Source organism: Poecilia formosa, unplaced genomic scaffold (assembly GCF_000485575.1).
Source record: "Poecilia formosa unplaced genomic scaffold, Poecilia_formosa-5.1.2 Scaffold86, whole genome shotgun sequence".
Lineage (NCBI taxonomy): Eukaryota > Metazoa > Chordata > Actinopteri > Cyprinodontiformes > Poeciliidae > Poecilia > Poecilia formosa.
In genome coordinates, this window is record NW_006800025.1 from 251657 (window position 1) to 275127 (window position 23471).

Genomic DNA, 23471 nt, shown 5'->3' on the forward strand with positions numbered 1-23471 from the left:
GGTCATCTTGATCATTATGGCTGACAATTATTGAAAACCTCAAACAAGTTTATCAGAAAATCTGAATATAGCATAACACTAATGAATAAAGTTTCTAACACAGAGGTGTAATTCCACTGTAAAAGCATGTCTTTGTGTTGGACAATATACACCCTCCTAATGATAATATGGGCATAAAAGCATTTTCAAATTAAAAGTCAGTTTGTTTGGTTTTTTCTTTTTGAGGGGGGAGGGGGGAGGGTTATGAGCACTTTGTAATATACCAGATTTGATTTTGTGAAACTGAATTTTGGGTTCTGATTAGCAATAAGTCATAATCCTCACTTTGAAGAAATAAACCCTTGAGATATGTCACTGTGTGTTAATGAAATTGCATTATGAAGGTGATGACTTAAAAAACTGAAATGAACTCTTTAATTAGATTTAAATTTATTAAGATGCACCTGCATTACAGGTATTTATGTGTTGTGTCAACTTTCATGCTGGTGATGTTTTCATCAATGTATTTAAAATAATAAACTGCACATTTAATAACTTATGAAATGTAGCAATTCCTCTCTATAAACAGAAAAGTTAAATTTAATAAATAGTTCTCCATAAAAATATGTACATCTTAGACTGTTTCTTGTATTGCATTGCTCTGTATTAAAACAAGATAGTCACCATGAAGCAAATTGTTGAGCTGCATCTAAACATAAATCTACATCAATGTGTTGCGTGAAAAGTTTTTAAATATTTAACTCCTACATCTATTTTACAGTTGTAAAAGTCAAATGGGACTTGAACTATTCCTTTTTTAGGGTGGCGTGATTATACAACAAACAACTTCAATGATTTTACAAATGAGACGATTTTGCACGTGGATTTTCTCTAATCCAAACAGGGTCAAAATAAAGCACATAGGCTAAAATTGACCAATCCCACTCCCCCCCACTAATATTTGAATTAATGTTCCTTAGCAGTGTGTGGTTGAGATGCTGTTTGCTATCCAGGTAGTCATATTAAGAGTCACTGAAATTGCATGTGGTATTATCAGTCCACTCTGGAAAAAAGAACAGCTCAAATCATAAATGGAGTAAAAGTATTACAACACCTGTGTATGTAAACTTCAATAAAACAAAAACAATCAAGAAATTATGAGCTATTAGCTCCATGATAAGTGTTGATGGGATAAACTTATACGAGCTGCTGACATCCAGAATTAAATTAAATTGTGTGAAATGAAAGGAATGTGTACTGATAGTAAAAATGATGCTATTACCACATGCACATGTTCAAAATATTGTTACACATCTACTGTACTTTCAGGGGGAAATTTTTTAACCCTCCTATTTTTACAGAAAACTTACTAGTAGACTTTACTGCTGGTTTCCTTTCATTCTTTGTTTTTAATAGCAAAAAAAAAAATAAAAAAATCTGCTGATGACCAATAGGAGTCCTTGCTCCTATGCACATCTTGAAGCCACCACAAGAACGACGTCTTCTGGCTGACAGTGAGCTGGCTGCTGGATGTTTGCATGTTATAGCCACAGTGCAGGTTGATCTTCAGTAGTGCAGACTCTTCTCATTGCTTTGGGGATTTCTGTCAAGGTGATTACATCACAAGCCGTCCATCATGGCCAAAAGGTCATCTCCTTTGCTGCTGGCACTTGAAGATGGATCACCAGACTCTGTGAACTCTCCCATGATCTTGGTTAGTTCTGCGTTGGCCTGTTGATCCTGAAAAGACACAGTAATCTGGTCGTCATTATGTTGGAGTGCTAATCACAGGGAATCCTAAAGCAGTAAATCCTATTAAAACGGGCAAAGCTTCAAGTCTCTGATCGTTAACTTTAGTCCAATCATTCTGTCTGCTTATCAGGGGTAAAAGACGGCTTAAAGTTTCTGGTTCAAGCATTTATACCCATAACCAGATATAACCTTGGTGTCTAACATATTGTGTGTTCTGGGAGCTTTGAAAATGTTGAGGTGGGTGTAGCTTTTATTCCTTGAGTGAAGTTGGGTGGAAAAAAAGAGGGGGAAAAAAAGGAAAATGAAAAAAAAAAAAAAACAATCAAGATTTATTCTTCTTTGCAGTTTAGCTCAGGATCAGCCAGAGTGCACTGAAAAGTGCTTTGACATATTCTCAATTGGATTTAGGTCTAAATTTTGACTGAGTCACTCTAACGAATGACATTTGACTTTCTAAGACTAAGACTTTCTACTTAGATGGGGGTTATGCTTAAGTTCACTTTATGGAGAGCCAGAAAGTAAACTTCATCCCCTCCACAAGGTCTTGTGTAGCCTTCTACTATTGCCCTATATTTAGCTCTACTCATGCCCCTTCATAACAACAGGGTTCTCAGAATGATGTGCAGTGTCAGTTTTCTGCCACATATAAGCGTTTAGCATGTAAGCTAAATTAACTCCAGAACTGTATTTTATTAAAGTACATCAGGCTTAAGGAGAAAGTACTCTTCAGATTTCAAGTTATAAAGCATTATAGAAACTTTGGCTAATTTCCCTTACACTAAAGTTAAGTGAAAGGAAAATTAGCCCTTATTTGACGGCATTTTATTATGCAGTCAAATAAAATGCATAATACATTGCAGTTGTAGCAAAAATGTGAAAATGTTTAAGAATACAACTGTAAGATATTGTATAAGGCTGACTTAAGCTTTAGACCAGCAGGCAAAGTGTTATTTTAAATTTGGCTTCTTAGATCTTAAATCTCTGCTCACACTGATAACTATGAACTCAACAGCTGAAGGTACTTCAAGATGTTCTTTCTATGCTGACTTCATTTACTGATGACAAATACAAACTGTCCTGTGTTGTCACTCAGACAAAGTATTCTTTGTCTGCCATAAAATGTGTTGCAGAATATAGATTGTTAAAGTACTGGACAGATCCCTTTCTACATAACTAATTAGTGCGGACAGATGAGTTGTTTACCTTTGTTGCTTGGATGCTTACGACTCCATATGAAAGCTCATTGGGTCTTGATATTAATGCTTCTCTGTCAGAAAGATGACATAAAGAGAAAGATTTTTTTTTAATGGGTTGAATTATTATGATTTTGTTTGTTTCAGGCAGAAAAAAACTGTTGAGCTTAATTCTGTGATATGACACTAACTCTTCTTCTTCATCCGTGGCAAAGAGATTCACCCGGAAACCAGTGTCTGCGCTTCCTGGTTTCTGGACTTCTAGACCTCCCATTAATCTGGCCAACAGATTCAGTTCCTCTTTGGCCAGAGGGTTTGGGGCGGCATTGACCTGTAGACACACAATAGTTTTCTCATTTCAGCATGCCTCTTGGTGATAGTAAGCACAGCACATGAAAACTTTCAACCACATGATGTATGTACTCTAAACATTGCATAGAGACAACATCTACCACAAGTTATTTAAACTATTTCAGTGTTAACAAAAATCAACATTTAACCTTTGTGTGCTGAGCAGAACTTTTAGATGTGCCAGACATGTGTGTTTCAACAGGGCGACTTACACTGTACCTGAACAAAAACAAGAAAATGATAGTATTTACGCACAAGTCCATGTTAGTTGATAGCAGAGCATGCAAGTGTAAAACAACTCCCAAATTTTTTATTTCCAAAAGCAGAAAATGTCCCAACTAAACTTTCATTTAAAATAAATTTGTACATTTAATTGATCACATTTTTAAGAGACTTGGTTTAGAAATAAATGTACCAACAGAATGTAGATAAGGTTTAAACAAGTAAAATCACACTATGGAAATAAGCATCATAAAAAAAAAACTGTTCATACTTGAACTGCTTCCAAAACAACCAGAGAGAAAATCTCAAGGAAAACTGGAAATTAGTTTCAGTCAGGAGGCTCTAAATTTTAAGTAATTATTTTCACCTGCAATACAGCTCAATGTTTCTTCTCCATCATTAACTTGAAAATAAGGGATCTTACATGTTTGTCCCAAGCTTTGTGACTCTATTGCCAAACATTTCAAAAGATCCTTCCCGTAATGCAGAACTATAGTTCCCTCCGTTATTGAACTGTAATCTGGTCAACTCTTCGCCAGAACAGCTAAAAATCCTGAAAATAAGATAGAAAACATATCAACATTAGCAAGAAGGCCTTTAGTTATATATATATATATGTGTGTGTGTGTGTGTGTGTGTGTGTGTGTTTCTTCCTCTGACAAAATCAAAAGTAGCTTTTGATTTTACATGTCAAAATTATAAGAGTACTTAACATTAATAACTCACAATAACAGTCCTTCAGAAAATTGACCCAAAACAATAATGCTAGATATGCATATGGAGAATTACCAGTGGATTACAGTGTTTAGCAGTGTTTAGTTAATAAAGTCCACATTCCAACCCAAGGAACACAAAGATAAGACAAAAGTACTTAAGCACCTAATCATTCCAGGAATTTGGGTCCCACGAGGCACAGGGCCATTAGTAGGAAGCACAAAGCGGCCATTTGAGTTCTGCACTTTGTCCTTTAGGAAAATAGACACCTGGCAAAAAACACAGCAGCAGAACATGCTGGCGAAAATGACTCAAAAATCACACTGAAGAAGTGTCTAAGATTTAGGAAACATGAACAAAGAATTACCCTAATATGCATGTCTTGGAAGAAAATGAGAAGGGTTTGTCTCATCAGTTGGAATTCACCATTAGACAAGGGCGTATACATCTGAAAAGAAAAGAATACATGCAATCATTTTTGAAGAATAACTAAAAAAATATACAAAATACAAATATTTGTCAAACATAGAGGTTTTTCAACTCTTCAGATAAATTTTAAATGACACTGAGATTGGGCTTGGAACATCCGCAGCAAAAAACCCATAAAACCGGATGATGCTTTCCCTTTACTGTAAAGCAGGCTTGCCATTCTCAGCCCCTAAAGCTCCTCTACTTCCACCAAATGTAATATACTGCTCAAAAAAATAAAGGGAACATTTCACTTTAATTTTGTGTGTGGCTCCAAATCCAGGCCTCCATTGGTTAATAAATTTGATTTCCATTGATGATTTTTGTGTGATTTTGTTGTCAGCACATTCAACTTTGTACAGAACAAAGTATTCAATGAGAATATTTCATTCATTCAGATTTAGGATGTGTTATTTGAGTGTTCCCTTTATTTTTTTGACCAGTGTAGTTGTTACTATGGACAAATTTCAGTTTAAAAAGACATCTGAAGAAGTGTCTAATTAATTAAGTATTTGTTCCCAAGTTCACTTGCAAACTGCAATCCAGTTTTTTATTTTGGTTTTGGAGTAATAGCTAAGACAGTGACAAGAAAGTTATGTGTCTTTTCATACAAAAACATTTGCTTTTAACTGTACATATTTGTATGTATATATTTTTCCATTTAAAAAAATCTAGATGCTTGTTTTAACAACATAAACATATGCACAACACATAAATCTCCAGTTCACAGCTAAAATCTCTTTCTTGTGCTTTAAATTAAAAGGCCAAAACAGAAAGCCCTTTTTGTTAGTATGGTATCTTTTTTGCATTTAATTATGTCTTATAGCCACTATTCTACTATAAAGCTGTTTAATAAATTATGCTTTCTAATCCTTGAAGGACCACATTGTGTTAGCCATATAACTGCATTGCAGAGTTTCTAAAATCCTGCATGAGGAGAAGCAGTGAACCTTAATGCATGACAAGCTCTGTGAGATTAACTTCAGTTCATGCTAAAGAGCTAAATCTGCTGGCCAGTAGAGCATATCCAGTACTTTATCTCCTTTTATTAATAATAATTAATACACCATTTGTGGCACACTCATCTCCTGTACCTCTATGAGCTGCTGGTAAGTTTCGTCGACCTGGCTCAAAATGCTAGGAGTATCTTTCACAAAGTCTTTGATCGCATCCATGTGGTTTAAGGAGACAAGCAGGATGTCCTTTGGTCGGGGACAGAGAAGAACCTGGTATTTGAAAGCCATTGTCATCAGGTCATAGAGCTGTGGAGGAGGACACACAGGACAACATCACTGTCTCCTTGAAAAAAAAATCTGTTGTTGCATAATAAACAGCAGGGGGAGCCACATATTAGTCGTGTGATTCAGTCTAGTGCCAATAAAATACAAATACAACAGTAGTACTCTAGCATAAACGTCTGACTGGAGTTTTAATCTGAAGATGATGTGATGCATACAGAGCCTTGGAAAAGTACTCACACTCCCTGAACTTTTTCATATTGCAACCATAAAGTTAAATGGAATTTCACTCGGTTTTTAGGTGAATTTAGAAGAAAATTATAAAATTTGAAAAATATATTACAAATAAGCAGCTATAAAGTAAGCCAAACCCCATGTCCTGCTTTTCTGTCCCTGATGGAAAACAAAACATTCCACCACATGATGCTGCCACCACCATGTTTCATATCCATGAAGATGCTTTGTAGTGCAGTTTTTGGTTCCCAGAACACATAGCATTTAGCATTAGGACCAAAACATTTAGCTTTGGCATCATGTGACCAGAGCGAATGCTTCAATATGTTTTATGCGTTCCTAAGAAGCTTCTGGGTTCTTTTTGCTCTCTTCCTCCCACTCTTTCATCAAGGCCAGATTCATAGAGTGGGAGACAAGCAGTCATAGTGGAAAATGTCAACATATTCTCCCACTTAAGCAGCGGCTCCCTGCAGCTCCTGCATAGATACAAAAGGCCTCTTGGCTGCTCCTTTAATTAACACATTCCTCATTTGGCTTCTCGATTTAGGTGGGCAGTTATGTCTTGGTGGGTTTGCAGTTATGACATTCTTTTTCCATTTCAGTTGATGCGTTAAAATCCCAAAATTTAAACAACCCACTATGTGTGAAATGCTTAAATATTTTGATATTGTTTTGAAACCTAACCTCAACTCAAACTTCTCAACTTTTGCTGACCTGTGTGATGCTTTCCTTTGTCACCATGATGCTGTTTGCTCACCGATTTTCTCTAACAAACCTCTACAGGCCTCAACAGCTGTAATTATTCGGAGAATAACTTACACTAACAAACTTATGATGCCTTTGCAGAACAGATGTTAGTAACCTGAGAATCTAAAGGACTTAAGAGTAAAGGGGTTTGAATATTAATGCACACCAGACCTTTTAGATTTTAAGCTGCAAAACATCTCTCATAAGCCTGGAAACCATTAATCATTTTACTTCCAAATCAAGATCATGATCTACTTCAATTTGATTTATCATATAAATTCACAATAAAATGTATTGAAGTTTGTAGATGTAAAGTAAAAACAAGCAGAAAGGTTCCGGGTGCATTAGTATTAGGCACTACATGTTGTCATCGTAAATTAGATTAATATGATTAATTTCAAGGTCATGCGTGAATAAACATAACCGTACAGGGAAGTATTACCTTGTCCATGCTAGGTCATGCGTGAATAAACATAACCGTACAGGGAAGTATTACCTTGTCCATGCTAGCTTGATTGAGTCTCATTATGGACGCATGGGCCAGCCTGTCGAACACAGTTCGTAGAGCCTTCTTGGAATAAAGCTCCTGTGGCTTAAAAAGCTCTTCCAGAAACTTTTTGTTGAACATGGTGGTGATGATGTCATTCATAACTGATCAAGCAAAGAAATACAACAGAAAGTTCAAACACTATAAACATATTTTGGAGAGAACTTTCAACAGTGGAAGCTGAGAAGCAGGCATTTTTGCACGCTAAGCTAAAGGTTGGTCAATATGATTTTATCCAGCAGGACCTAAGAAAGCAGCAGCAGTATAATAATTATGTTTGATAGGCGGTATCACATATGTATGTTGCTACGTTGTGTTTGATTTTAGCTCGTTTTCCCCCTCAGAGCCCTGCAAGGCCTGGTGTTGAGGTTAATCTGCTGGATTGTCCACTATTAGGAAAACTATCTAAAAATTTCCGTTAGTAAAAGACGCAACATTTTTCTGATGATGATCAATTAATCAAATGCATAATAAGGAGCACTGGGTTGGTGCTTTCTGTACAAGATCACATAAAAAAGCTAGAGTGTACCCAATTTCTCCAATAACTTCCTCTTTTCACCAGTGAGTGAAGAACACTAATCTAATGTGACATTAACAATTTTATCAAACAGCTCTGTATTTAACAACCATACAGCAGCACAATCAAACTAAACGATCCAAATCAAATTTTATTTTATTTTTTTTAAATGTACATAAACACTTGCTAAAAATTGGTCAAGTTTAGGTCATTAATCGGTATCCAGGTAAGTGTAAAAAGTTAAAGTATCAAAATAGCTTAATTTTTTTCAAATCGTATAATGCAGTGGCTTGAAGTGCTTTTAATGACATATCACAGAAGGTGCTAGAATAACAAACGCTGACTTCGTGGAGGTAAAGGAGTGAAAAACCTCCACTATGCTGGTAAGCTGGAAACAAAAGCATCCAATTGTCTTCCCTCTCTATTGTGACTGATCATGAAAAGCGCAGACGTTTATAGGGTGAAACTGAATCAGCAGCCCCATCACACTTAATGCAGTAAAGCTGTTTTGAAACATTTGGTGGTGAGTTGCAATCTGTTACGCACTTGACAGCAGGCCGCCTGCCTGAGCAGATGATATATCTGCTTGTTAAACAGATAACAAGCAAACTTCTGTTACTACATGAAGAGATAAAAACGGTAGAATTTTCTGTGCAGTATGCACTAATGATAACTAAATTCAGTCAATATCTAGATCTATATATTTACTTAAAGTTATGGATGCAAAAAAAAAAATAGAAATGATGATTGAAATAGGATTTCAACAACTGTATCGATGTTATATTGACATTAGTAGGAATAACTGTTGTTATGTTAGATGATTTATGAATTTATCAAAAGCAATTAACACTCTGAATGCTAACATACACTAATTATACTTTGGTTATATGTGTATGTACATATAACTGATGTATAATTGTAAATATCACCATATTGTATTCTGCACATTTCCTACATTGTTTGCACTGTTGGAGCTGACGTTAATCTCATTGTTCAAGTCTACAGTGATCAATTCTATTCTATTAAACAGTTTAGTTTTGTGTAAATATTTAGATACTGTGGGATTATTAATCAAGGTCTTCATGAGAATCTGATATGAACCCTCGCCTTGTCCTGCTGAAAACAAAGATAGACACAACCACCATGACATCCGCAGAAAGCAAAAGGAGTAGTTTTTGGATTAAATAAATACATTGTTATATGTAGTAAATTGGAATATAAAAGTCAACATGGAACTTTGTAACTTATAAGCACTTTAAATTACAGTAATAGGATAAAACACGTATTTTAGCTACACATTGCAAGCTCATATAATGTTAAGTTTGTACCAAGTATGCAATTTGAGTGACTCGGCCACTTATGTGACTAATAATCATTGGGAATTTCTGAAATGAGACAATAATATATTCTTGTAATTTAATTCAAAAACTGAAGCTCTTCTATGGATTCTTTACACACAGTGTGATTTATTTCAAGTGTTTCTTTTTATTGATTTTAATTCTGTTTTTCTGACAATTTTAAACACAACACTATGTAATGAACAAGTTCCCATTTCTGAGTCTAAATACTGAAATAAATCAATTTGTTGATGATATTTTGATTTATCATGATGCACATTTATTGTTTGACATATCCTGTAGTTTAAACAGCGCATAAAGTCCAGCTAGGCCAAAGCAGAGCAGAGCATCTAATGCAGAAGTGCATGTTTACACTGAATACCTCTCTTTCTGTCTTCCTCTATCCAGGCAGGTACAGTGGAAACTTTATGAATCAAGAGAAAATGCATTAAAAAAACTTTATGATTTTAAAAATATAATTTAATTTATCTCTAATGAAGTATAATTTTTCTGACGTAATGTAACAACATTTAGTTATAGCCAACAGAAGACAGTAAAATCTGTTCTGAACCCCCAGTTTTTAAAAGTTACTCTAAGGGGGAGCAAACTAATCCAACTATTTGATCCTATAACGTTAACTGCTCACTGTCTGATAATCAATAGATATATTTTTTGTATCACCTCAATTTAAAGGCACACTGACCATTTGATGAACAGGCAAATGACCTCCTCTTATTGCATCATCTGTGTTTTTTTTTTTTTTTTTTTTTTGGAGAACAGTGACATTTGTGTTGTTAGCTGAATAGCTGCTAAGCTCGCTACCTTTCTTAGCTTTGTCAGCGGGTATATTCTGAGCTCGAAGCCGCTGGTCCAGGATGTACAGCATTTCTCCGCCGAGGTTGATAAAGAGCAGCGGGAGAGTCCTCGTAGACATGTCTGAATTTGACGACTTGAATCTCCCTATCAAGCTAATTGCAAGACACCTCTAACTAGTTGCTATGAAGGGGTCTGTGTGTTTGGTAAAGCCGCTTCTGGTTGCCAGGCCACGAACAAAAGAGCCAATCACAGAGCAGTGACGAAAGCGCGTATGCGTAAGACCCTCGTTGAACTAAGAGGAGGCGGGGGAGGAGGGGGGGTATATATATTTTTGATGCAACTTTAATGAGAAAAGAAAAGTTAGCACACCTTTTGTTTATAGTAGAGGTAATTATGATATTACGAAATAATGTAAATTAATTTAATTAATTTACTTATGGGGCTTTCCTAAAATATAAAATAAACTCAACTGAATGCGTTTCCAAAAATTAAATACAGACACGTTACATTACAAACTACATACGATGTATTTTTATCTCATCATCCAAGTATCCAAGTACTGAACATTATATAATTGTGTCGTACATAGAAAACGTCACAAATAGAAGTCTGTAAAGTGAGGCATTTGTTTCTATAAAGACCTCTTTACTCTTAAATTTCTAAACAAAATCCTGTGAAGCCAATTGCTTCCAGGTCTCGCCTAATCATTAAACAGAGCCCATCTGTGTGCTATTTAATCTCAGTATGAATACAACTTCTCTCTGAAAGCCTCGAGGTTTATGAGAGAACATCTGTGAACAAGCAGCACAATAAAGACCAAAAACTGCACCAGATATTTCAATGATAGGCTTGTAAAGGAGTTTACATCAGGGCTGGGTTTTAAACAATGTCTCAAGCTTTGAATGCCTCACAGTGCATTTCTACTGGTAACTCCTAAATTCCTGCAATGACCTTCAGCTCAGATGGGAAAATCTGTAGACATGACTAAACTTTGCCAGGCATTCAAACCTGGTAAAAATAAAAGCCGTTGTTAACACAAAGAAATTACACCATGAGGATATGGCATATGAAAACCCAATAAAGCCAGAACTAAAGTATTGTCTGCATCAAAGCACATTCGTGTGCAGAGGTCAGTGCTAGTTACATTTGAGTAGCTTTTAGAAACAAAAAAAAATCTTCTAGGAATAATTGTATTGGAGCAGACTTTTTACTTTTACTTCAGTTCATCTGCTAAACTTGTACCATTTGGAGTAGGATTGCCTCCTTTCAGAAATTAAAATAAAGGACCAGTCCCTATATGTGTAAAGCTGAACCCCCACTTAAAAATGTGTAAAGTATTTCAAACTTGGATAGTTTGAAGTACTCCAAAAATGTAATTGTCCTTTGATAGTAATTAAGTTATTTTCTTACTTTGTTAAACTGAATAAACCAAAGGGGGTACGTGTCAAACTATAAGTGTTCCTTTTTCTTAGATCCTAAAATAGCCGACATTAGCTGTAATGTGTAATTATGCACTGATTCAACAAAACACAGTCTGAGTGGGGTATTTATGGACTCATCATTTCAACAATGCTTTTCAAATTTTATCTGGTTATTTTGACATATTTAAATGAGCTCTATGATTCTGAGACTAAAAAGCAAAAACAGAAGGACATCTGTAAGGGAGAAATACATTTTTATCCAATTCTGTATATAATTAAATATTAATTGAATTGTTGTGCAACTATAGCTTGGAGATCACAAAATGTGATTAAAATAATCATGTGTGTGAATAGAGAATACAATAAAATGACCAAAGCAAGAGATAGATCTATACAGATACTTACCTTGTCAATTTCCATGGTCTATGTTTCATCTTATGGTTGTAAAACACCATAAAAAGAATGATCTAAAACCTTCTTTAAACAAGCAGTTTCATCGTCAGACATCAACAAATCACCCTAGCTGAACCCAAGCCTATTGACAGGCTGCAGATGATTTAGGTGACAGTGTGCTGCATTCTAATCATGATTTCAGATCTGTGGTCCACACACTAACAAACAGAGACAAACTTTATCTTTATCAACACTCTGCAAGAGAAAGGTTTACAAGGAATTAAAAGTAAATACAAACAAGTTCATGTTGCCTTTAAAATGTAAAACATTAAAACGCAGAATTGATTATTGTATTCAGTGTTGTTATCAAGTCAAATTAAGCTGCCCATATGTATTTCAGAACAGGGTATGGAAATTCCTGATATAGAATTACTAAAGGAGAAACAATATCATTGTCCAGCTCATTAAGCCTTCTTCCTTGTGGTTGTATATTAAGGGATTAAGTAGCTTCATTTGACATTTTGGAAGCAAATCAGAAATAGAACTCCACATAAGCAGTTTGATTTTTAATAAAATATTCATATACATTGTACATTTTGACTCTTTCTCTAATTTTACACAAACATGACAAGGATGTGAAATGCTTAAATCATTTTAGAGATTAACACATGCCCATAACATGTTTTTAGTAAAAGCATGTTATATACAAAAAAATGTTTTCAATGTGAGCAGAATTACACTTATTATACTGAACAATAAGTGCAGGGCTTATGAAATCATCATGTTAATTTGTAACGTCTCCATTCCTGATGCGAATTTCTCGGGCCATCCTGCACAGTTCACAAAGTCCGCAGAAAAAAGTCATGAGGGCGTCGTTGCATACCGTCCCCTATGGTTAAATAAAGACAAGTAAAATTCACAATAGGGAACTTGAATGAAGAAATGCATGCAAGTTAAGTTCTCATAATCTTAGGGAAAGCACAGTATTTCGTTTGTTTGTGAAATCTCTGCCTTTCATAAGATCTAAAGTTTTGCAACAAATCTCCCTAACTTCACATGAGACAGGAATTGATCGATTTTGTACCTGGATGCCATACGTCAGTCTCATATGAGTCCTCATGGCAGTCATGCCTCCTGGCACACAACCCAGGCAGCAGTTTTCACCATACTTATTTGCAGTGTAGCAACTCAGACCGATTGGACAGAAGCAACCAAAAACACCTGAAAACATATATTGAGACAGTTTGACCGACAGAACTATATCTTTCTCACTCTTTAAAACCATTTGCATAGGACATAAATAAATGACCCGATTGCACTCACAGATTAAGCAGTCACTGAAGCAGGAACACAAGCCAGTGCTCCACTCGCCAGTCTGGACATTCGTCCCATAGCCTCCTGCACCAGGTTGGTTGGTGACCACTGGGTTTGACATTTGAGCTGCTGGAGAGGAATGTTTTATTTCACCCTGTAAACATGAAGGGTGAAATAAGAGGTGACCATGCATCACAAGACACAACATCCTTATGAAACATTTAAATATCGTCAGAGTTGGGCTATTTGTAGAAAACTGTTCCAGTTAAGCATTTTACTACTCAATAAAATACAGCAAATGTTAGTTATAGGCCATGTGTTTAAGGAATCAGAATTTATTAATCTTTCAGCAAATTAGAGTTGTTCAACAAAGTTTTCACATATTTTCTAAATGCCAAAGAAACTAATCTGTGCAGTGGAGTAGCTCTGACTATATGAGCAAAGAAATAATTTGCTTTTTCCACAATTATACAGTTAAGCTAATTTTTCTTATGTTGACATAGGCTTACCGTACAGTTTCAGGCAATCCTTCTAGAAACACCAGAGTTGTTCTTTTTCTTATGACAGATATGCCCTTAAAATATACGTTGTTGTATATTTTATGTTCAGTAGTTCCAGAAGAACGCATAACCTTAACCCTGGTTTATGTAGCTATGCTTTTGTAACCAAACACGTAAATGTGATCATAATTAGGAGGTACAACCACGAGGAAGTGAGAGAAAAAAAAGTATATAGTTACATTAAATTAAATATGAAAGTTTTAGTCTGCAAACAAAAATGTCCCAAATTGATTTGCAAGTCCCAGAATAAATAGTTTCATCAAATCACTAGAGAATGGTTAAGTTAATTTGCTGACAGAGAGAGCAAACATGTCACTTACCAGAAGTCTGAACTCCGTTTGATCAAACTGACAAGCTTCACACCACACAGGAAACTGTGACGATCATGGGCTGTGAAACGCTGGTTTGCCAACAAGCTGCTGTTTTCTGAGGATGACAAAGATCTGCGGGGAATGCAAACTAGGACAGTTAACTTCAACTGATGCTTTTCTAAGGCTTTTGCGGCTCACTAGAAGATGAGCTCAGTTAAGACAATAATTTTAAAAGCTTTTTTCCCCCCATAAAAGCACCATTCAGTAAATTAATGCACTTGTGAGAACTGTCGAGAGAACACAGTTTAGATACAGAGACGTTAGTGAGACATACAGATCTTTTTCAGTGGGGGGAGAGTCTATAACTGGGGCGGTGACTTTGAGTAGGCCTGTCTTCCTGCTTTAACATACCTGAGGACAGCTGAGGCAAGTATTTGTTTTGGTTTCAGTCGGTGTTTGATGAGGAATGCAATACAATCGGCGACATGCACTTACCTGCAGGGGTGCAGGAGGGAGGAGTTGCATTTCGGTTTTTAATTCCTTTTTTTTAATAGAGGAACCAAACACTGTTTATCACACATAAGGTGTTCAAATGGCCTCATTTGTAAGGATTCTGTCAAATGAGGGTAGGACTAATAACTCACATGTCTTATTTCCCCCATTAGTTTCCTAATTAGCCCTGTTCCAACTTCAAATTATGCCTGTTACTTTCAACAATGTTCAGAACTGAAGAAGCCTTTTGGATAAGAGTTGAAACGTCTTTAAGAAATTAGAAAAGTAGCACAGTTGCCCATTACTTAAGGATGTAGGATTTACAAGGGGACAGCAGCAGGAGGCAAGCGGAGGTTACAAGCTTTTGGTCTTATATTACATAAATCTTTTTTATTACACTGTTGAAAGCCAGCGGACAGAATCACTGTGATATTATTGTACAGTTATCTGGATGCCATGAGATTCAGGCACATAAAATGATTTTAAAACACTTTTTTTTGGCTTATTTTAGGCTTTCAATGCACGAAATACCCTGTAAATTGTATTGACTCCAAATCAAATGGCGAGTTTTATTCAAGAGAACTCAGTTGTTGTTCATGGTCTAAATACAGTAAATTCTTCTATGACTGTAGACAGATTATGAATTAGAATGAATTTATTTTTGCTGACTGGGAGAAGAAAAAAAAAAGACTGAGATAGACTACTTGTGCCAAAAAAGTTATTTATGCTCTGTGAAAATAGGAAGAAAGGATTTCCCCTGACCCACCAAAAACAGTCTCTTATAAAAACCATGTTAGACTTTTTGAGTTTGACTGGTGTGACAAATATTGTCTTCACATAATGTTTGACACAACTGTAGTGAAGTTACACCCTCAGAATTACCAACTGATTATTAGCAGAAACATGAGACCTTACACTGCATGGCTCTAATATGACGTAGTCTGAAGGTATTCATTGGAGGAAACTGAAGGCTGATGCATGTGGGCAAAAATTGTAACGTCATATCTGAATGTAACTGGATTTTTTTTTATTTACTTTTTTGTCACAAAGGTTCATTCTCCATTCTTGTCAATTAACACCTTTTTATAATTCAATGCACATTTACTGCAGCTTTTCGTGTTTTTACATTTTTTTGCAGAAAAAAGATTGATGGAAAAACCTATAAGTCATTTCTGTTGCTAGGATGAAGTTACTTGGATTTAGGGAGCCCTACTCAGTCCTATCCCTCTGTCCAGCCATGTGGAAAGCACACATGCGCTTTAGACGGCAATTTTTTTTTTTCCTGCATGATAGCAATGCGCTTCCGTAATAACGAGATAGCGATCTAATTTTTTTTTTTCCTGCATGATAGCAATGCGCTTCCGTACTGACTCTCATGATGCCTGCACGTCTGTATCCCTGGCAACATTCCCTTCCCGACTGCCCCAACATAGTTCTGACCAAACTGAGAAGTCACAGTGCCAAACTCACTGACACCCCATGTTTGTTTTGTTATATTTATCACTCAACATGTCTCTTCTAAAATCTTGGCTAATTTATATACTTCAACAGCTTTTTCAGCAGTTTAGCTCTCCTATTCATTCGACAAGCTTCACACAGTAAACGTAACTCTTCTAGTTTTTGTTGGGAATGTTGCAGACTGCCTTTATAGAAAGCTTCTTGTGTTTTTCACAAATTACATGTACTTTATTTGCCTAACCGAAAAACAGCTGGTGAGTGCGAGTGCTTAGTCATTAGCTTTAGTTAGTAATGTGGATACGTGCGAAAGATAATGTTTTATTAGAAATCACTAGACTTTAAAATGGAGGGAAACACATAATGAAAAGCTATATCTTCTGCACAAGGAAGTGTCAAACTTATTTGGATTTAAAACATTGCATAAAACAGACTTTAAACTGGGAAATCGGTTGACATAGAATGACAGAGTGAAATATTGTTGACTGAGCTAAAACTGCATGATTGAAAGCTTAGATAGAAGGCATAATCTGCAGGCGGGGGTTTTCTTGTTAAATTGAACCCCACTTTGTTTTCTCAGAATTTCAATTTTTTTTAGTAATCTAGATTCTCTGTCTTTTTGTCTAAACCAAAATCACCCTCTGGTGTTATGAGTTGCACATGCCAAAACAAAGACTTCTTTGAAATTTTATTTCCAAAAAGCTGACAATGTAAGACAAATAAAAGAACATTAGGTTGGAAACACAGAAGATGGAACGTGAAAGTCTGAGATGAAACAATCAAACATAAGCCCCAAGTATTGAGAGCAGCCAGCTGTACAGATTAGTTTGTTTCATTATGTTTGGGCTTCTGGTGCCTTGGCTTCCTTTGTCTCTGTGGTGGATATTTGCTGCTTCATCTTCTGCTCTGCTTTTTGCTTCTGCACCGCCTTGAAAACCTGAGAAAAAAAAAACAAAAAACACAGGACAAGCGTTGCTTTGGGTGTGAAAAAAACATTGATGCTGTGCTGTGAAGCAATGCAATCATTAATAAATTATTACAAAAACAAAGAACAGTGGAATACATAAGAAAAAATCTCAATGTCCTCAAAAAATTGGGTTTATTTGATTATTACCTTAATACAAAACTCTTTCTTGGCCAGCCAGCGGCGAGTTGCCCGTCTGTAGTATTCTGGAGGGAAGGTGTAGACAATGCCGAGCTGCTCACACACTCTCTCAAAGGTGTCAAAACGAACCAGCCTGAGGTTTTTTAGAAGCTTTTTCCTGCGATCTATGGCCATTAGCATGCGCCTCTTGTTAGCTTTGTCCTAGCATGAAACAATATATTAAAACAAACCATAAGTACCATCTAAAAAACTCAAAATGAGACACCACCTGCTTGTTTTGCTCATGAAAACAAATGCAACTCGTTGATGTCACAGAGATGGTATTTAAATTTGCAACCTCTGTCCTCAGTTTTAATGATTAAAATGTTCTAAGTGTGACGTAAGATGGAAACTTCCGACCGCGGCTGTGCTTGTACACATTTTATTTTATGTGAGCTTAGTACACAGGAAATCCTGTAGCACATATACACTTCACACCAAAGGAAGCTAAAATGAGGTGAAGCTGACACATGAAAGTTGCCAAGACAAGACTCTGAATCATGCCATTTTATTTTCATAAAGAATGCACAAAAAACAGTTTAGCAAACAAGGTGTGACGACTTCATTTCACTCACCTTGTGGTGTTTTTGCAAATGCTCCTGATAGTTTCGAATTCTTGCGGTCAAAACAGCCACTGCGATGAGAAACATCAGAAAGGGAATTCAAACCTGATTTGATTAAGATAAGGTTGTCCTCATCTTTAAATTTCAGTAGAGACATCACATGCAACATTAATGGCTTCTCACCCTGTACTTCGACTGAATTGCGATCGTTCTCATCTCTTTGAACTTTTGCAATCAGTTGTTCCTTTTTCAACTGGAGCTTTTCCTTCTGAGGACATAGATAACAAAGCTACAATCGTTACTGAATTTAAAATAGGTGGCTATCCCCTTAAGGGGGAAAACGTGCTTTTCTCCAGCGGGGACAGGGAAGCTGGTGAGATGAGTAAAGCTTAATACGGGTCTATTCCAGAGAGTGTTTCAGATCATAAAGAATTCAGTTCCAGGTCAAGCAAAAAAATCAAACTTTAGTTTTGGTTCTTTGATCATAACTTTTGGTTTTCTGCTCATTACAACATCTTTTTAAGGTTTTATTTGCTCTAGTGGCCTTCATTTGATAGTGAATCGACAGGAAAGTGAGTAATGAGAGGTGGAAGACATGTGGCAAGGGTAGGACTCAAACCTGTGACGGCCGCAATGAGGACTATGGCCTCCATATGTGGGTTGTGCTTTACTCCTGCTCCACCACAGCACCCCAATTACAACATCTATTTGGATATATTCAGTTGTGAAATGAATGAGAAAGCCCCTGTTACACTTCACTGAATTACGTCTTATCTGTACAATACCTGCTAATTATTGTGGAAAATGTAATTCTGACCAAATGCTATGTTTTGTTCTTAGATGTCAGACATTAAAACATCTCAGTGCTGCAGTGCGTGTGAAAAAATGACAACAATTTGACGGAAATTGACTTCAATTTTGAAATAAAATGAACTGAAAAGTTGCTATTTATGCCATATGTTTTCTGTGTAGCATCAGGTATTGTTAACTTCTACTGCATGTAAATAAAATATAAGCTTCCATCAGTCCAAGTTTTAAAAACAAAACACACAGTGAAACCATACTGTTATTTTAAACCATGAGTTCTTACATGACTTGCCAGTTCCAGTGAAAGAAGACGTTTGACGAGATCGTCTGTCCTGTAAACACAAATAGAGCCATGTTTAATTAACATAAATTCATTCTGAAACAGAAGTATACAATATTTCTGTTGCAAACGTGTTGCAACAGAAATATTGCAAAAGTATCGCCATCTGTTGAACCTTTTCAAATTGTGTGAATAAAAGGTCTGCAACTAAAGTGTGCAATGTATTTTACTGAGACATTATCCAATGGACCAGCACAAAGTACAGAATAACCGTGTAACTGAGCATAACAGCTAAAAGACAATGATTTTAATGTTCTATCTGAAAAGTGTTGCATGCATCTGCATTTAAAACGTAATTACTTGACAGTAAAGGTTTAAAGCAAGCCTGTAAATCCCCTAAACCAAATTGTGACTTCAGAAGTTAACCTCAGTACAATGCAAACTCACTATAAATATTAATAAATTTATCAGAGGTCAAATCAGGGTCAGGCTATAAAACAATACCCCACCTTAAAGAGAACTGTTCAGTCCCTTATGTGAAGATGAAACAGAAGAAAACCTAGTAAGTCATAGCTGTCCTCCTACACTAACAGACCAGGTAAAAAGAGCTTCAATCAAAAGAGTAGCAAAGGGGTCTCTCTCTCGTAACTTTAGAGGAGCTGTAGAGATCAAGAGCTCAGGTGGGAGAATCAATCAGTGGAAAAACTATTAGTTGTGTATACTGCTGCCCAATCTGCCTGACCTTGAGCTACTATAAAAAGCTGAACGAGATCGAAAGGTTCATTGCAACTGCAGCTGGAATCAACATTCAAAACAGGTGGAATCTAATCACTAATAACGTGTTTTTTTAAGGTAATTTGTTGCAACAAATTTTACTAAGGGGTATCAAAGTAGCAGAGGCTCAATAAAATGTGACAGTATATAAATACACTTTCTGCCTCTTTTATTTATAGTGATACAATGTGTTCAGATATGTGAATACTTTTGCAAGATATATTTTTTTTCCATCTTTAATTGCTCGCAGGGTCGACCGAAATGTTTTGTCTTACGTCTGAGCAAGTGGGACAGGTGCGTACTCCATCTTCAGCATTGTTGGAGCAAGATCACTGAGTTGGCTTTCTGGGCCTGGAAGAAACCAATTGCTCACATGAGAAGACTTTCTTTGATCCCAAAATATGCACATTTGGTTCTTAATGCACACCTGTTGTCTTTCGCTTTGCAACCCGGGCATAATGTCTCACAGGTGGTGGGACTGCAAAGACTCCTGAAACCAAAAGACAAAGAAAAAAGCTCAAGGAATCTAAAATTGTGAGGACTGGGAGATTTTAGATTTTTATTGTGAACACAAGAAATGCAAAATTCTCATGCAGGAAGAAGCATGTGTCTACAAACAAAACAGCCGTTGTGTGACCTCGCAGTTTCAAACTGTTTCACCTTGACAAAACAAAACACCTTAAGCATTTTCTTGTTGAAGCATTAAGAACAAGATTTCTTTTTTTGTATAATAAAGGATGACGATGAAGAAACTGGTCAACGTGAAAATAATTGCGCAACTGCCTGATGATTTTTTTTTTTTCAAAATATAACCAAGATAAGCAACATAACACGTCTATCCTGCATGTCAGATAGCACAACTACGCATACAACTGATAGTGATGAGATTGTGGTTTTCTATATCACAACCATCAATGAAGTGGCTTCCTGAAATTCTGATTAGTTTTCATTAGAAATGCAACCACATGTGCAATTGATTCTCAGGTTCCGTTTCTATGTCATGCAGAAAAAAACCTAGCTTTACAATGCAAAAGTGTATGCATTTTAAAATGCATACACTTTTAAAATGCATATAAAAGTGTATGCATTTTTATACAATAAGTGTATAAAAATGCATACACTTATTGGATTTCTACTTAAGGGAGGAAAACAATTTATCATTTTGCCTGTGGTCCATAACACAAAATCCTAACACTCATTAAATTTTGCAGCTGTAACATGCACAAAAGTGAAAAAGTCCACATAGTACTTTTGTCAGATTGCATATGATGATGATAAGGCAGATTAAAAGGGGGAAATGAAGGCAAAGCTTCTCTAGATGGTACAGATATGATAATGATGAAAGACGTTGCAGTGAGAAGTTGGATAAAGAATTGCAGTGGAGATGGCATACGTTGTTAGTCAGGCCTTATGAAAACTTTTCAAAAAATGGCATAAAAATGTTACTTTCTTTCTGTCCACATAGCATCTTTGTCTCCATGATCAAGTTTTTCCTAAATAATCTATCCTTAGGATATTAGGGAAAATGTATCCATAACATTATTATTAACATATGTGTCTTTTCTTATTGTGTGGAGACACTAAGTGCTTGAAAAGAAGTCTGCTGGATGGAGATTATTAAGGTTTTATGATGGTAAAAGTTTTGCTTCTATCAATGGCTGTGAACTGGACAGATAACGTAAAACAAATTATGTTTTTTTTTTTTTTTTTAACTTGGGCATTTGTTTTTAGACTTGATATCCAGCTTTATTTATGACTGTAGTTATGTCTAAAATAAAATCATTTTAAATTGTGACCCAAGTTGTTGTTTTGTTGTTAGAACAGCTGGTAAAGTAGTCAGGCTACATGCTTAGGTAACAACCCTTAATTCAGGATTGTAAAAGGTGCCGTTCCATTAATTACCACAATAGTAATTGGAACACTTTCTTTGGTCTGTAATTTAAAGAACTTTACATTGTTCGGTATTTTTTTTTGCAAATTTACTCATTTAAATTTGAAACAAGAACTTGTTAAAACCTTGTTTGGTACCAGTAACTGAGCCCTTCTTAGCTGTAAATGTCTCAGTCTGCGACAATATAGATTGTTAATAGTTTGAAAGTAATTTATGAAACCTTCCCAGACCCATAACAAGCATGTGTGGCATTTTTAAGACCACTGCTGGTGTCTTTCCACCCTGGCATTGTGTTAGCACACGAGCAAACTTCCAAAACTCTGTATTTAATAAAGGTGACCAAATTTTCTCTTTACCAGTTTATCAAGTGCATGATAAGTGGCACCTTGCTGCAACTTTCCCTTCTAAATCCTACAGAGGTAGGTGGGGTGTACTTACTTTTCCACATACAGAACGTTTTCTATTCTACTTCAGCTGTGCTTGTGTACACTTGAGGTCAGGTTCAAGTGATATTAGAACCTGCAAAGATCAGATTATTTGACTTTGAGATGGTTAGATTAAATATCAAGAGCTTGAAAGGGGGTGCACATTCTTTTTTATAATATGTAAACATTTCGTAAAATAATTATATTGTTCGGTCTGAATAAGAAGAACAAAGAACCAAGCATTCCTGGGCAAACAAACATAATTAAAGCAATATACTCTGTAAACAAATATCTCAAAATCTAAAAAGGTGACATACGTCAATTCGTCAACAGCGCCGACTGCTGGTGACGGTACAAATGACAGCAAGGCTCTATCCGCAGTTTTCTAACATTTATGGTGGATATTGAAGGAGTGTTTACTTCCTCTGGGTTTTAATTTATTTTACCCACCTTTGCTAACTTCAGGTCCTGATAATAGAGCCGAAGCGCAGCAGCTCCAAGGTCTGACCGACACCGTGGGGAACAGAGCGGAACTTTCACACAAAACACCCACAGAGGACTTCAGAATGGTCCGCAGGCCAAAACTGGAAAACATGATTTAGATTATAGATAAATACACATAAAATAACTCCGCTGAAAATGTTTGAAGTGTGACATGTAATCACACTCGACCGCTACAAGAGGTCCGCCATTTTAGATAGACTCTACTAGCGGAGTGTGAGAAAAGGATTGGACAAGTAGGCTGAACTAACAATCCCAGATAACATCGATAGAATTACCTTCACTTTAAAATACATGGGGAAAAAAGGTTAAAATATTGTTTTTGTTTTATTAGCAATGTTAATTTATTACGGAAGTGCATTGCTATCAATGTGCTTCCGTAAATGTTTCTCAAGAAACAACAAAAAAATATTTAAAACAAAAAACAAAAACTCCATCTGATGGAGTTGACAGAGCATGACGGAGTTGACGCAGAACTGAAGGTGGTGACGAACTAGTGAGTAAAAAGAAATACTTGATACATGTGAAGTAATGCAATTTATGTAAAACACATTAAAATGAATTAATTGCACATTTAAGTGAGTTTTGTCAACAATTTCACTGAAAGAGTCACAAAAACTCTGATGGAGTTGACATCTGACATCTGGAGTAGACAAAATACCAAACTACCTCAATTTATATGATGCTATTCTGAAGGAGGCCATATTGTAGCTCATCAGGTTCATGAAATCTTTACAGTAAACCAAAATTAAATTTTTATTTCACAAAATTTCATCAAAGTTTTGTAAATTGTCAGTTATGGTGTTGACACATCATAACTAAGTTAAATTACAACTTAGGAATAAAACAGAATAAAACAGAAGAAAAAACTAAAGACATAAGCTAACCAGAGCTAACTAGCCTTCTTAGCAAAGGAAGGTAAAGGAAGTGGTCCTGGGGTCCTCAGAAGTTCTGGTGCCCCCCAATAATGCCTGATTTTTTTTTACACTTTTTATGTCTGACAGTGTTGACAAAAACTAGGGACA

General features: G+C 36.0%; 3 protein-coding genes across 4 annotated transcripts; all 3 read right to left on the minus strand.

The window, feature by feature from the left end:
• Window positions 1-241: 241 nt before the first annotated feature.
• Window positions 242-10352, minus strand: oscp1b (organic solute carrier partner 1b). 2 transcript variants are annotated; one of them, XM_016673923.1, is made up of 11 exons: window positions 10122-10352; window positions 9682-9723; window positions 7395-7549; window positions 5774-5941; window positions 4579-4659; window positions 4377-4480; window positions 3922-4050; window positions 3425-3494; window positions 3116-3255; window positions 2935-2998; window positions 242-1719 (listed from the first exon to the last, which is right to left on the minus strand). In XM_016673923.1, the coding sequence occupies exons 1-11, from the start codon at window positions 10231-10233 to the stop codon at window positions 1600-1602; spliced, it is 1185 nt and encodes a 394-aa protein (XP_016529409.1). In that variant the 5' UTR covers window positions 10234-10352; the 3' UTR covers window positions 242-1599. The 2 variants fall into 2 exon arrangements, with proteins under 2 accessions (XP_016529409.1, XP_007557298.1); XM_007557236.2 differs by lacking the exon at window positions 9682-9723 and having other exon boundaries at window positions 10122-10351.
• A 1807-nt stretch (window positions 10353-12159) lies between these two features.
• LOC103141545 (cornifelin homolog) lies at window positions 12160-14579 on the minus strand. The gene is made up of 4 exons (XM_007557237.2): window positions 14124-14579; window positions 13253-13397; window positions 13014-13150; window positions 12160-12818 (listed from the first exon to the last, which is right to left on the minus strand). Exons 2-4 carry the CDS (start codon window positions 13362-13364, stop codon window positions 12714-12716), a joined length of 354 nt encoding a protein of 117 aa, XP_007557299.1. The 5' UTR covers window positions 13365-13397; window positions 14124-14579; the 3' UTR covers window positions 12160-12713.
• A 2155-nt stretch (window positions 14580-16734) lies between these two features.
• mrps15 (mitochondrial ribosomal protein S15) lies at window positions 16735-22668 on the minus strand. The gene is made up of 8 exons (XM_007557238.2): window positions 22396-22668; window positions 20057-20119; window positions 19905-19980; window positions 18859-18907; window positions 17952-18036; window positions 17781-17839; window positions 17176-17367; window positions 16735-16998 (listed from the first exon to the last, which is right to left on the minus strand). The coding sequence occupies exons 1-8, from the start codon at window positions 22538-22540 to the stop codon at window positions 16897-16899; spliced, it is 771 nt and encodes a 256-aa protein (XP_007557300.1). The 5' UTR covers window positions 22541-22668; the 3' UTR covers window positions 16735-16896.
• Window positions 22669-23471: the final 803 nt, after the last annotated feature.